Raw genomic sequence first — 12,644 nt, 5'->3', positions numbered from 1 at the left:
TTGTAGATGTTGCTATAGACTTTTACTTGTTGGCTCTGTCTAAGAATAATCACAGCTATTTTTTTCTATCTTCCTCAGTCAAGGTGGCTTTCTAAGCAGTGTGACAGTGGAAGATTAACCCTTTTATTTAGATGCATTGTAAGAGGTGAAATAATTTCTTTGGATGAATACCATTTAATCTTGTGCTTCTGTTGATGCACAGTATGTACAAAAATCACATTTCAGTTTTTATGCAGGAGTTGCAGACTTGGTCAGAAAGGGGGAATTAAAGAGAAATTTCTGAGTGAGTGAATAACACCTACCCTTAGCTAATGAGTTTCCTGCTTTGGAAAACGTTACTTTCAGGGATGGCATAGTTTTCTAAAACCAGCTTCCCATCTCCTGCCAGGGTTTGAACTTGTTTGGTTCAATTCTGACTTTCTTTCACTTAATAAGATAGTGTTTGTTTTTAACTTAGGATGTGGGTTTCCCATATGATTTTTTAATTTTTTTCAGGTCAAAAATAGCAAATGATTTGAATTTTCAAGTTCTTTCCCATCTTTTTTTTTTCTTTCCTTCATTGTTCTTTTCTAGTGATTTATTTATAATCAAAATAGTAAGTTATTGATTTGATATTAAGGTAAGCCTGAGAATTCATGAAAGACAGAATCTATCTGGACGTAAAGCATTACTTTATTTTTTTACATTGAAGTATTACAAAAACATCACACATTTTCCAGGTATCTGCTTGAAAATTTAAGCAAAATAAATATGCTAAGATTGTTTTTGCCAGTCATTTTCAATCAGTGGCTCTTCCTTTCTTAAAACACCTTTAATTACTTTGCCTTTCTGTTCATTAAGGACATGAAGTAATGTTCCATTTCAGTAAGGCAAATAAATTACAAAGGTACATCACTTACATAGCCAGTCTATCATTTTGCAGTGTGAAAATAGGTCATACTTATTTTTGTGCCTCTCTTTGGCTGTTCCCAGTTGTGCTTTAGCATTCATCAGTTTCCATTGTCTATCAATTCTTTATTGGTTTGTAATTGTCATAAATTATTTAAATAAAGCCTGAACTATAGTGGCAATGAGAATCAGGAAGAGCCCTGTGAATATTGATTTATGTTTGATGTGAAAATGTTATATTTTGTTTTGGAGCTGTTAACCACCAGCTGAAAAACTGGGCTTAATCTTGTTTTGTTGTTTGTTTTTTTTTCTCCTCCCCAGTTTTAGTAATGTCTGTTTGAGATGGTATATTTGAAAAGCCAGAAATAGGTTGGTTTGTTCCATTAAAGTTGGCCTCTTTCACATGTTAATATGCTAGGTTCCACTATTTGAAAGCTACAATGAACTATGGAAGGAAGAGTCAGGCTTTGGGCTGGCCTGGCCATGTCCTTGGAGTGATTTCTGTCTGTTGTCTCTTACTTTACTTGATCAGGCTGTGACCAGAGGAGCACATCTTGCATATGGGGAAGAAAAAAGCTAGAGGTTGTTGCTATATTTATCTCATCCACTTGAAGTAATGTTTTGCAGAAGATTAATTTAGTGATACCCTCTTAAAACTACTAACATTCCATAGGTTCTTTTCCCCTTTATAAATCCAATCTACTAATGAATAGAAAGTTTAACTTAAACTTCCTTGGAGTAAAAAAAAAGCAAAACAAACAATGTCTTTGAAGACAAAACTATATGCAAACTTCTGTCTTAAAAATGGTTATAAAACTTTTTTATTTGTTCCATTAAAAGGAGAAAGAAGGTACAACTGTTTCATCTCTATTCATATAATAAAATGATATAGTCTAATCTGGAATGCTATCAAGGAGGTTTATAACTTTTTTAACACAGTGGTATATGAAGACTACCTGGTTTGATTAAAATATTGTTGAGTTTCTGCAGGCAAGAGCCTGTACCATAACATAAATTTTGTTTTTGCTAGCAATATCCAGGATTATTTGGAGTGAGCAAAACTAAATTAGAAAATACTCCTTAGGTATCTTATCTAGAAGCAGGATATATACCTTTGGTGCAGAGCTAGCTTGAATATTTACCCAGCTGTTAGTCTTAGCCTTCTGTCTTTCTCTTCCCTTTTCTCCTTCAGTGATGGTATTGATCCAGAGTCTGACTTCCATGGGAAAATAGGCCCTCGGAGGAGTTTAAATATCATTTCATCTTTTTGCAATCTATCTATCCATATGGCAGACAAGTTCTTGCAAAACTGGTTGTTGAAGAGCTATAAAACTGCTCAATTTAATGTATACAGAGAAGCCCAGAGCCTGTGGGGAAACCCTTGGGAGAGAATTTGGTATAAGTGAGCCATTGTTCTAACATCTGTTTAAAGGGAGTGTCCTTTTCTTGGTGCTTCTCTTGCTCTCTTTGCAAACTCTTCACTGAACTGATTCAACAGCAGAAGAATCACCTATGGAAAAAAATTCTGGGTTAGTAAGCTGAAATGTCCCAGGAAAGGCTCTGACCACTGAAGCCAGCACAAAACAGGATTGGGAGCACATAGCTAAGATAGGAATAGGAGGAGGAGAACACTTGCTGAAGCAGCTTTGTATAGTGTACTTGAGGGTGAATTTGCTTGATAAATAGGAGGAGGGAGGAAAAAAACTTGCCTGGGTTTTTTATTTTTTCCCTGTACTTCCCTGTTTTGTTCATCTTCTATAGGACTTGTCACTATATGTGAGATCTGTTTTGAGACACTTTTCCTTTAGAGTTTTTTTTTTCCCTCCTCTTTCTTCTCAGGATTGAATATGATGCCTATAGAACAGACCTGGAAGAGCTGAATCTTGGCCCTCGTGATGCAAACACCCTGCCAAAGATTGAGCAATCACAGCAACTGTTTCAAATACATAAAGAGAAATACGACAAAATGCGTAATGATGTATCCATCAAATTGAAGTTCTTGGAAGAAAATAAGGTATGTTAAAACTTTTGATGTTATATTTAAGAGTTTTGTCCTCTCGGTTTCTGCTTTGGTAGAAATACTTCAGTTGTTACATCTTAAAATAAATTTTGAAAGTAGAGAGAGCAAATAAGTTGAGTTTTAGACTTAAAGGGCAGACTTTTAGAGCAGTCCCTCATCAAGCAGCTGCAGCTACAAAAGGCGAACACTATGGCAGAAAGTTTCTGGCTGGTATTGGAGGTTTCAAGTTGGGCAAAGCATTACCTTTCCAATTTATCACATTTAATGGTTACAGCAGTCATATAAATACTGATAGAAGATTGAAAGTAATACTTGTGTTTGACAACACTGTTATGGACGATATGCATGAAGAAAGAACTGCAAAGGGACTTCTTCAAAATGAAGGTTTCTTTAATAACTTGAACTGAGAAATTCAACATTCTTACATACTAGTACCCTTATATTTAATTAATTCTAAGCAGGGCTCTTGAACTGTTGGTTGGAAGGTTTTTTTTCCCATATGTGTTTATTCCAAGCTTACGATGTCATCTATACCCTCAAAATGATGGAATTCTTACTATTCTTGCTCTGTCTACCAGGCAAAAATAGCATTGCCATGAAGAACACACTCTTAAATTGTGCTTTCATTGATAAACAAATCCTAAATAGTTTCAAGTTACATGTTCTTCAAGATTTTTTTTATGTTCATTCTTAGAGTAAATGAAATTATCATTATCATATATGACTGTATTTTCTTCCAGAGCAAAGAAAATGTGATCAAAACTTACATAGAATAGTAGTTTGTCCATGTCTGGTAGTGGATTAACATTTTTGGTATGAGTAAATTAGGTATTTTAAAGATTTGAATTGGTAGCAACTGCCAGTCAGAGAATACAGGAATGGCCCCAAAAGGTAATGGTTGCAAACTGTGCATCTTACATAGAAGGAGGAAACTTTAAAGGGCAAATCATGGGGACAAGGTAAATCGATTAAAACTGGTTGTTATTCTGAATTATTGAGTATGTTGTCACATACACAGTTTCATTAGCTGTTTAGAATAAAGGTGGAAGATGTGGAAGAAACATGAACCATCATCAAGATGAGAAAAAGGAAAAAAGTTTAAAAAAAATCAACAACAAGCTTCTTGGTTTCTAGGACCAGACATGCTAAAAATGTAGTTTGAGTGCTATTACTTGATACAGGCATTTACATTCAGACCAGGGCTCTAGAATCATGTATACATTAAGAGCTGATGAACTAGGTTGTCATGTGATTAAAAACTGGTATTGCCCTGACTTTCCACTTGTTGTTTGTGCTGAAATTTGTAGCCTGTTAGCTTTGAAATGGAAAAATCCATGATGAAATTAATTTTCTTGAACAGTATAGAATCTAATTAAACGCTGATACACTTAAATTAGAAAATCCTCAAAAGAACTGAGTTTTAAAACTATGCTAGGTTGAAAATGGATATACTGAATGTGTCTTTTCCCCCCCCCTTTTTTTCATCTTCCGGCAAGTTGTTTGCTACTAACATAAAGTACTTCTGGTGAAATTGCTTCATCCTTCAAACTCATACCAATACTGGAATTCTGATTCTTAAATTCAAATTGGTTGAAAATAGCATTTACCTTGCTTCCACTTGATTTGCATTAACTATAACAGACTAATCAATTTGTGTTTATATAGGTAGGAAAGCTTCACTGTGAAAGCATTTTATTTCCATCTTGTACAAAAATGTTTACACATTTTTTAAACAAACTAAATTAGATAATTTTGGGAACACTAATGAAATTGGTTTCCTAGTGACAGCCTTGAATTAGATCAAGCATCCTGTTACCAGTCACAGTCGACAAATTTTGTTTCTGAAAGAGATTGTTTTTTCCTTCCTGCCTTTTCTTTTAGATTAATGCAGAGGGAATTTTCACATGCTTAAACTTTTTTATCACTGGTTGACATTTCTTGGTTTTGACACTGGAGATGTCAAAATATTTACTAATGTGTGTGTGATTTTTGTTCCCAAGTAAGCCACGGCAAGGACTTCCTTTACAGTAAAATATTGGCTTAAATATAATTATCGACTGAGAGCTTTAGTCATGTAATCTTAATGTTGGTGTTTTCTGTTTATTGTGTAGTATTCTCCTTAGTAAACAATATGCAGTCTCAATCATAATTTTTCATTTCAGAAGCAACTTTTTCCAGTTTGCATTTGATACTGATAGTTTTTGTTATTCTCTTGTCCAGAATGCATCTTGGGATGTAGAGGGAGGCAGTGGTTATCTGAGAGGTGATGTCCTTACCAATCTGAAATCTTTATTCCTTTTTCTAGTGTCAGTCATTTCTTTGTCAGTGAAGGGGGAGCTCTTGTTAAACCTTATATTTATCCTGCAGCTAGTATTAAGAAATGGAAATGCAGAGTAGATTTGCTAGGCAACTATATCACCATTATAAATATCACTTTTAACTTTTAGCTGCATTCAAAGTGTATGTCACTGCTCTTCAATAATTTTCTTTTTAAATTTTAGAGGGTTATTAACCAGTAAGTAATCTCATGTTCTACTTTTTTCAAAGGTGCATGATGGCAATGGCTATGATCCATCATAATTTAAATAGCTGTAAATACCACATGTGCCTAAAGCAAAGGAGGAGAAAGAAAAGAGAGTATGATGAGTACAGCTGTACAAGTCTAACACAGATGCTCCAGCTGTGGGAGTCATGAACAGTTTAGGAGTTGGCTTAAACTGAAGACCATATATGAAGTGAACTCCTAAGTAAAGGGCAATTTCAGTATTGCTAAGCTCTTACAGTAGTTCTAGTATGGGAATTACACTGGTTGTACTGATGGTATATCCTTAGTAATGACAACTTGCCCTTTTGTGTGTCTATCCCCAGGACTATGTCAGTAGGTGTTTGATAGAATAGGCAATCCAAATAAAGGAAAATCAGACAGACAAAATACTGGGTTTATTCAGTCGTTCATAAAGGGCCTTTTTGTAGCCTGTTTTAGAAAGTCTGTATTGTTGCAGGTTTATTGCATACAAAGCAAATGAAGGTTGGTGTTTGAGCAGCTATATCAAGGCATGGCCTTGCCAGACTCATGGTGTGATGTACTAGGACAAGCAAATCTCCAATCATCAGCTTTACAAATATGTATTGTTATGGTGTTGAACCCAAATGTGAGTTAATATTTGCTCTGAGCCTACTTAAAGAACCCTTTTTAGGTAAGAAAATGGTATGGTAGCTGTCTAGTTTTTCTATTGAAGATTGTAAACAGGTTGCCCAGAGGTGTGATGTCCCCTCCATGGAAGTGTTCAAGGCCAGGTTGGATGGGCTTTGAGCAACTTGATCTGGTGGGAGGTGTCCCTGACCACAGCAGGGATGTGGAACTAGATGATCTTTAAGGCCCCTTCCAACCTAAACCATTTTATGACTGTAAACCTTTGGCCTTCAAATCTTGAGTATAATGATACAGGATGTAGTGCAGCATAGTCTCAGGCTTAGTGGTTATTATCACTTCTGTGTTGAAAACAAAATTGTGTAATGAAACCTTGCCATAGCAGAGCAATTAAGCAATTTAGGTTTTAATTTTAGATTAGATAAATCAGTTCATTCTAACCTCTCCAATAAATGTTTTCACAGTCTGACCAATATGAAACATTTAAAAATTTAATATTTGTTTCTTGACGAATTAATGTCAAGACAAATCTTTTGTAAATGTACCTCCACTAGGTGCACTTAGTTATGTTTATACTGAAGCTTTATCCCCTATTTGGTTAAGCACAGTGTGTGAGGACAACACAGAAAAATTTGGGGTGATTGAAGCTGTTACTGCAAAGAAACTATAGAGCCACTGGCTGGTGGACTTTGGTCTGTGGTGCTGTTAATGCCACTGAACAGCCATAATCCAGCTGGCCATATGTCTAGGAAGAAAAAAGGCATCATATGGTTGCAGTCCCTTTGTGCCTGTCCTCCTGGGTACATATCTTGATATTTCAGTTCAAATCCCCCAAAAGATTCAGAGACATGAATTAGTGTTAAGATGGGATTGCAGTTTTCTGTCTGTAAAACCAGGATATACAAGATTTCTATTCACTTTCATTTTAACATCTGATCTTAGTTAGAACTGATTTTTTTTTCTGTGTTGCTACAAAATTATATAGGTGGTATCTTTAGGGGTCATTCCTGTAGAAATTTATGGCGTTGGGTTATGAGTACTATAGCTGCAATCAAAATCTGTATCTTACAAATAGTTATTACTTTTTTAAAAAAATAAGCATGGTGGCCTATTCTTAGCTTAAAGAATTCTGCCACTGAAAAATTTTTGAGAAAGCATTGCCTTTTTGAGGAAGGAAAAACTGGTATGCATTTATGCACTTGAGAAACGTTGAATCTTTCTGTGTAGAAAAAGAAAGTGAATGCACTTGTGAGTTGTACTTTAGGAATTCGATGTTTAAGTCCTTGCTTCTACAAATGAAAGCCGTGTGCAGTCTAATGGAAACCCAGATGACATAACCTTTTAGACCTAGTAACTTCAAATAAAGATAGCTTGGGGAAAGGGTTATGATAGCTGCAAAGAGAAGCTTAGCTGAGGAGAGGCTGAGGGAGCTGGGGCTGTTCAGCCTGGAGAAGAGGAGGCTCACGGGAGACCTCATCGTTCTCTACAACTCCCTGAAAGGAGGGTGCAGCCAGGGGGGGGTTGGTCTCTTTTCCCAGATGACTTTCAACAAGACAAGAGGGCATGGTCTTAAGTTGTGCCAGGGGAAGTTTAGGTTAGATATTAGAATTTCTTTACAGAGAGAGTGATCAAGCATTGGAATGGGCTGCCCAGGGAAGTAGTGGATTCTCCGTCCCTGGAGATATTTAAAAAGAGACTGGATGTGGCACTCAGTGCCATAGTCTAGCAACCGCAACGGTGGTTCAAGGGTTGGACTTGATGATCTCAGAGGTCCCTTCCAACCCAGCCAATTCTATGAAAGAGGTACAAACTGACAGAAAGATTGGAATGTGGGCAGTCTTTTTGGTTGTTGAGATGGCTAAAATAGTCTGAATGAGGAGGATGTAAAGAAATTTGTACTTACTATGCCATGGAAAATTAGTTGTTGAGAGGGAGGTGTGAGGGAAAGGACAAGATTTAAAAAGTTAAACATTAAAAGCATCCAGAGGAAATGTGAACACTCAAATCCAACCCATGTTATCTGCTGTATAGGAAACTTAAGCCTTCCATTTAGGATGTGCCTATTTTCTATGCTTACCCACAAAGTTCAGTTTTATTTTGAGTCTAAAGTTTGTCAGGGCTATCATGGAGTGCTTACTCTGCCTTTAATTAGGACAAATAGGTATATGTATGTTAATTCACAAAAAACAATGATTTTAAATGATACTCAACTGTAAAAGCAATGGCTTTTGGACATGTTTTATGTTTTAGCTGCATGCCATTCACATTCTTCTGTTGAAAGGCAAATCTTCAGATGCCTATTCACTGGAATAGTTAATAGTGAATAGTTACAGCTCAGTGCTAAAGAGTTGGCCTTTACCTCTAGAGTCTGATACTTGTTTCAAGGCTTTTCTGAAAAAAACCAAAAAAGAAAAGAAAAAAAGTGGTTCCTTCATCCTCTATCTCCCTTCCCCCACATTGCCTTCAGTATTGTGTTTACAAAAGCTTTTTTGCAGCTGTGCAGAGAATCAGATTGGGGAACTGATCCAGGTTAAAGCAAATATGTTGTTGTCTGGTTAGTTTTAATCTAGATCTGTTCTCTGATCCAACTGACTACATAACTGTATGAATGTTTTGCCAACAGAGGGCTAAGGTGAGACATAGTGTGGAAGGAGGAATCAATGGCTGCATATGGGAGTGGGAAAGATTAAGAAGCTTTCATGGGAAAACTGGTTAGGTGTGAACGTGGCTTTAAGTGAGCACTTGTCCAGTTCTTAGCTGTGATTGCAGGTGTTTTTGTGGTGGACATCAAGGGACTGAAGATGCTACAGCTTTTGATCTTTTCTCTTGTCTGGCTGCTGCCTCTTAGTTGAGTTTCTTTGTACAGTGTCAGTTTAAGTGGTCTTTTGCTAGAAATTAAATCTTAAAGTTACCTGAATGAAGCTATGGATAAGATCCCACTATCACTTTTGGGACTTGCTTAGCAATTAGCTTCTAAAGAAGGAGAGCAGAAGTTGTAATACCTTGAACCTCTGCAACCAGTTTGATAACGATCACAAAATTTACACTATAATGATCTGGTTTGGGGATGGAACCTCATACAATGAGCCAGCTCTGGTGGTTAAAAAAAACTCACCATAACATATTTTTTCAGTCCAAGTGATCTGTCTCTACACTGCTTGTTCCTGCTTCTGTGTGTGTGTGTGTGTGTGTGTGTGTGTTTGTGTGTGTGCACATACCTGAGCCTAGGCCTAGCTGAATTTATAAAATTATCAGAAGACTTCAGGGCAGTTCACAGAAACTTTGTATTAAAAGCTGCCCTTAACAAAATACCAAATCTGGTCTCAAATTTATAACTTGGGCTGGGAGAGTGACCTAATTACCCCTGTTTTGAGTTCCTATAAACATTATAAATAAAACTCTTACAGCACTTTAATATTCTTCTGTGTAGAGTTCATTGCATTGTGTGGTCTTAAATGTCCATGGTGAAAGAATTTGCTCTAGAAGACTGTACCTGTGAAGTATTTTGCTCTCAACTTTTAAAAGCAAACCCTTCATGTTGTTGTGATGTTTTCCACCACTTGTATCACGTAATATTTTTGGAATGAAAATTTTCACAGATAAAGTGTATTTGCATACATAAGTTCCTACACAAACTGAAAAAGAGGCCATCTCTTATGACCTGACTTGGAAAAGCTAAACTATGTTTGTCATGCAAGTGTGGTTAGTTAAATTCTACATCTCCTGAATGTTGAAACATCTGTATGGGATGAATTCAGTGGAGTCTATTGTAAATTAAAAAAACATTGTCTCAGGGTGTGGTGTGCATGGTGAGCTCCTTTTAACCATACACACCTCATGTTTTTTCATGGTGAGCCTTTTGATGGCATAACCATTTTACACCATTAATGAGGCAAAAAGCCTGTTTTTTGACAAGTATTTAGTTAAATTAGCCTGAGATACTAGGGAAGGAGACATGAATACCAGTTTACAAATTGTTGGAGCAGCTTATACCAAAATTAGTTTCACCAAAGAGAGGTTATCAGTTAAGTAGGATAAGGTCTGTATAGTTGTCAGTTTATGGGCAAAGCTTGATTCATGAACTGAGACTATTCACTAAAAAAAAAAAAGTTTTTGTATCCTCAGAAATTTCAGCTTTTAGTGCTGAAGCTTAGATACACCTGAGTTCATGCACACACATGCTCAGTCTTTTTCAAGGTATTTTAAAAGTATTTTATCACATTTCTCTGTAATAGTGTAAAGGTTGCACTCCTCAAGTGTAATGGCATGTCAGTGCATTGTGTTCTTTTGCTATTTGAGACCTTTTTGCTATTTGAGACCTTTTTTTAAACGAAGACAGTAAAGTACTCTTGTATTTAGTCAGGAAATGTTATCACTTTTTCACCTGCCTGAAAGGAGGTTGTAGCAAGGTGGGGATCCATCTCTTCTGCTAAGAAGCAATGGAACAAGAGGAAATGGCCTCAAGTTGTGCCAGGGGAGGTTTAGGTTGGATATTAGGAAGCAGTTCTTCACTGAAAGAGTTGTCAAGCATCAAGAATGAGCAGCCCAGGGATGTGGTGGAGCCAACATCCCCAGAGGTTTTTAAAAGATGCGTAGATGTGGTGCTAAGGGACATGGTTTAGCGGTGAACTTGGCAGTACTCGGTTAATGGTAGGACTTGATGATTTAAAGGTCTTTTCTGACCAAAATGATGCTATGAAATAAACCATTAAAACAGGCACAGCCACTGGTAGGCAGAAGCCAAACCTCTGATCCAAGGATGGCTTTGCTTTCCAGCATGACAGGAGTAGACTGTCCTTTGTGGACTGTGCTAAGAGGTTAAGCAGTGATCCAAAATTTAAGTAGAGAAAGCTTAATATGCTACCTCCCACATCCTCCCTTTGGGCTCAGTCAGCCACCCTGTGTCTCCATTCTCTTCTGTGTTGGCTAAATGCCATTGGGCTCAAAGTCTTGTAGGATGAGAACAGTGACAGAGCTGCCACCTTAGGGATTTGGGCTCTGACACAAGTAAGGTTGTGCTGGACTGAGTACACTCAAGGACAAAAAGTCCAAGTTTTGGCTGCAGAAGATACCAGATACAGATGCCTTTTCATCATAGTAGTGTTCATCGTTCAACTTCAGGTTTACTGGTGTGATAGGATGAAAATTATAACATTTGGTTTCATCAGTGCTATAGCTTGTCATCATAGGCTGGGCTGGAAGAGAAAAACAGGGGTACCCTCCAGCTGCTTTTGTGCTCTTCTCTTTGCTATTCTCAAATAGTTTTGATTACTGCTACAGCCTCTGTATTTCGTGGCTACTTTGCACAAATGTTATAGGCAAGGTATTGGCCAAGTGCTGTAAATAATCCTGTGTTACAGGAGATGGGCAGGAAATCCTGCTGGGGAAAGAACATGGGTTTCATTTGACTTAGGTATATGTGAGCTGGAAAAGGGGGGCAAATAAATGATCTGTATACTTAGATAATGGATTTGTCATGTACTGTCTCAGAAGTCCATTTGGCCTGCAGCTGGGTATAAACAGAGGTCTGGTATGTAATTTCAAGGAGTCAAGTATTTGTAATAAAGAGTTTATATTTGATAACATGATGCTGTTTAGTGAATTGCTTTTGGCCCATGAATATTGAGTTGATATTTACTGTTAAGCATGCTTTATAAAAACTCAATATCACTTTATTGTTAGAGTTTTCTACTTTTGTTTTGTATTTGTGATTTAAACCTGTATTAAATAAACCTGTATGAGGTCTGAGCATCTCAAATGTGGTTTCTTTTTTCTATAAATGACCTGTGATGTTGTTAACATCTGCTGCCTTCTCTTAACCTTTCTCTATCCTTACCTGCAGGTTAAGGTATTGCACAATCAGCTGGTTCTGTTCCACAATGCCATCGCTGCATACTTTGCTGGGAATCAAAAGCAGCTTGAACAGACACTTAAACAGTTCCACATCAAATTGAAAACTCCTGGAGCAGATGCCCCATCCTGGCTTGAAGAACAATAATTGGATCAAGAGAAGAGGATGCAATGTTAACCTAAAATCTTTAAATCTGATAGTAATCAAGGGTTGGTGTTGAAGGACTGTTGAAGTGATTCTTGCACAGACAGCTTTAATTTTTTCCCCTTTTATAATACTGTAAATCTGAATTTGGTAGGAATGTGGGTGACTTTAAGTTAACCAAACATAATTTCTGTCATTTCAAATAATGAGAACTCCTTTTGTATGCAGAGGTTGGTGGTTATTTCTGTAACTGGGAGGGAGGGATGAAGGGGGGGAAAGGGAGGGGGGTGGGGGGGGGGAAAGACAACTATTTTAGATTTGCACTGACAAATTATGTTTGTGATTTCTGGTCATTTTAGTGGCTAGTCAAAATATTTCCAAGTGGAGGTTTACATGATTTGTACCAACATCTGGTATTTTATAGATAAATATAGAAAAACATCTTTAGTAATTTTCATATGACTTTTAAAAAGGAGAGAGTTAATATTTTGCAGATCATTATTAAGGCCTATATGCAATATCTGCATATAAGGAAATAGTAGCAGATGGCTCATTGATCAGTGGAATTGCAGCAAATGCCATTTTAAAAG

General features: G+C 36.9%; 1 protein-coding gene across 6 annotated transcripts in view; it reads left to right on the top strand.

Moving 5' to 3' along the window:
* Positions 1-12,332, top strand: part of ARFIP1 (ADP ribosylation factor interacting protein 1) — a 43,120-nt gene extending 30,788 nt beyond the window's left edge. For all 6 annotated transcript variants that reach the window (XM_030449890.1, XM_030449891.1, XM_030449889.1 and 3 more), the window contains 2 exons: positions 2,728-2,902; positions 11,902-12,332. In XM_030449890.1, the coding sequence (XP_030305750.1) occupies positions 2,728-2,902; positions 11,902-12,057 (331 nt within the window). In that variant the 3' untranslated portion in view covers positions 12,058-12,332. The remainder of the gene's footprint in view (positions 1-2,727; positions 2,903-11,901) is intronic.
* Positions 12,333-12,644: the final 312 nt, after the last annotated feature.

The sequence above is a fragment of the Calypte anna genome, chromosome 4A, assembly GCF_003957555.1.
Source record: "Calypte anna isolate BGI_N300 chromosome 4A, bCalAnn1_v1.p, whole genome shotgun sequence".
In the NCBI taxonomy this organism is placed as follows: domain Eukaryota; kingdom Metazoa; phylum Chordata; class Aves; order Apodiformes; family Trochilidae; genus Calypte; species Calypte anna.
Note: the sequence above shows the minus strand (reverse complement) of the source record. Positions and strands in the feature narration are given on the sequence as shown.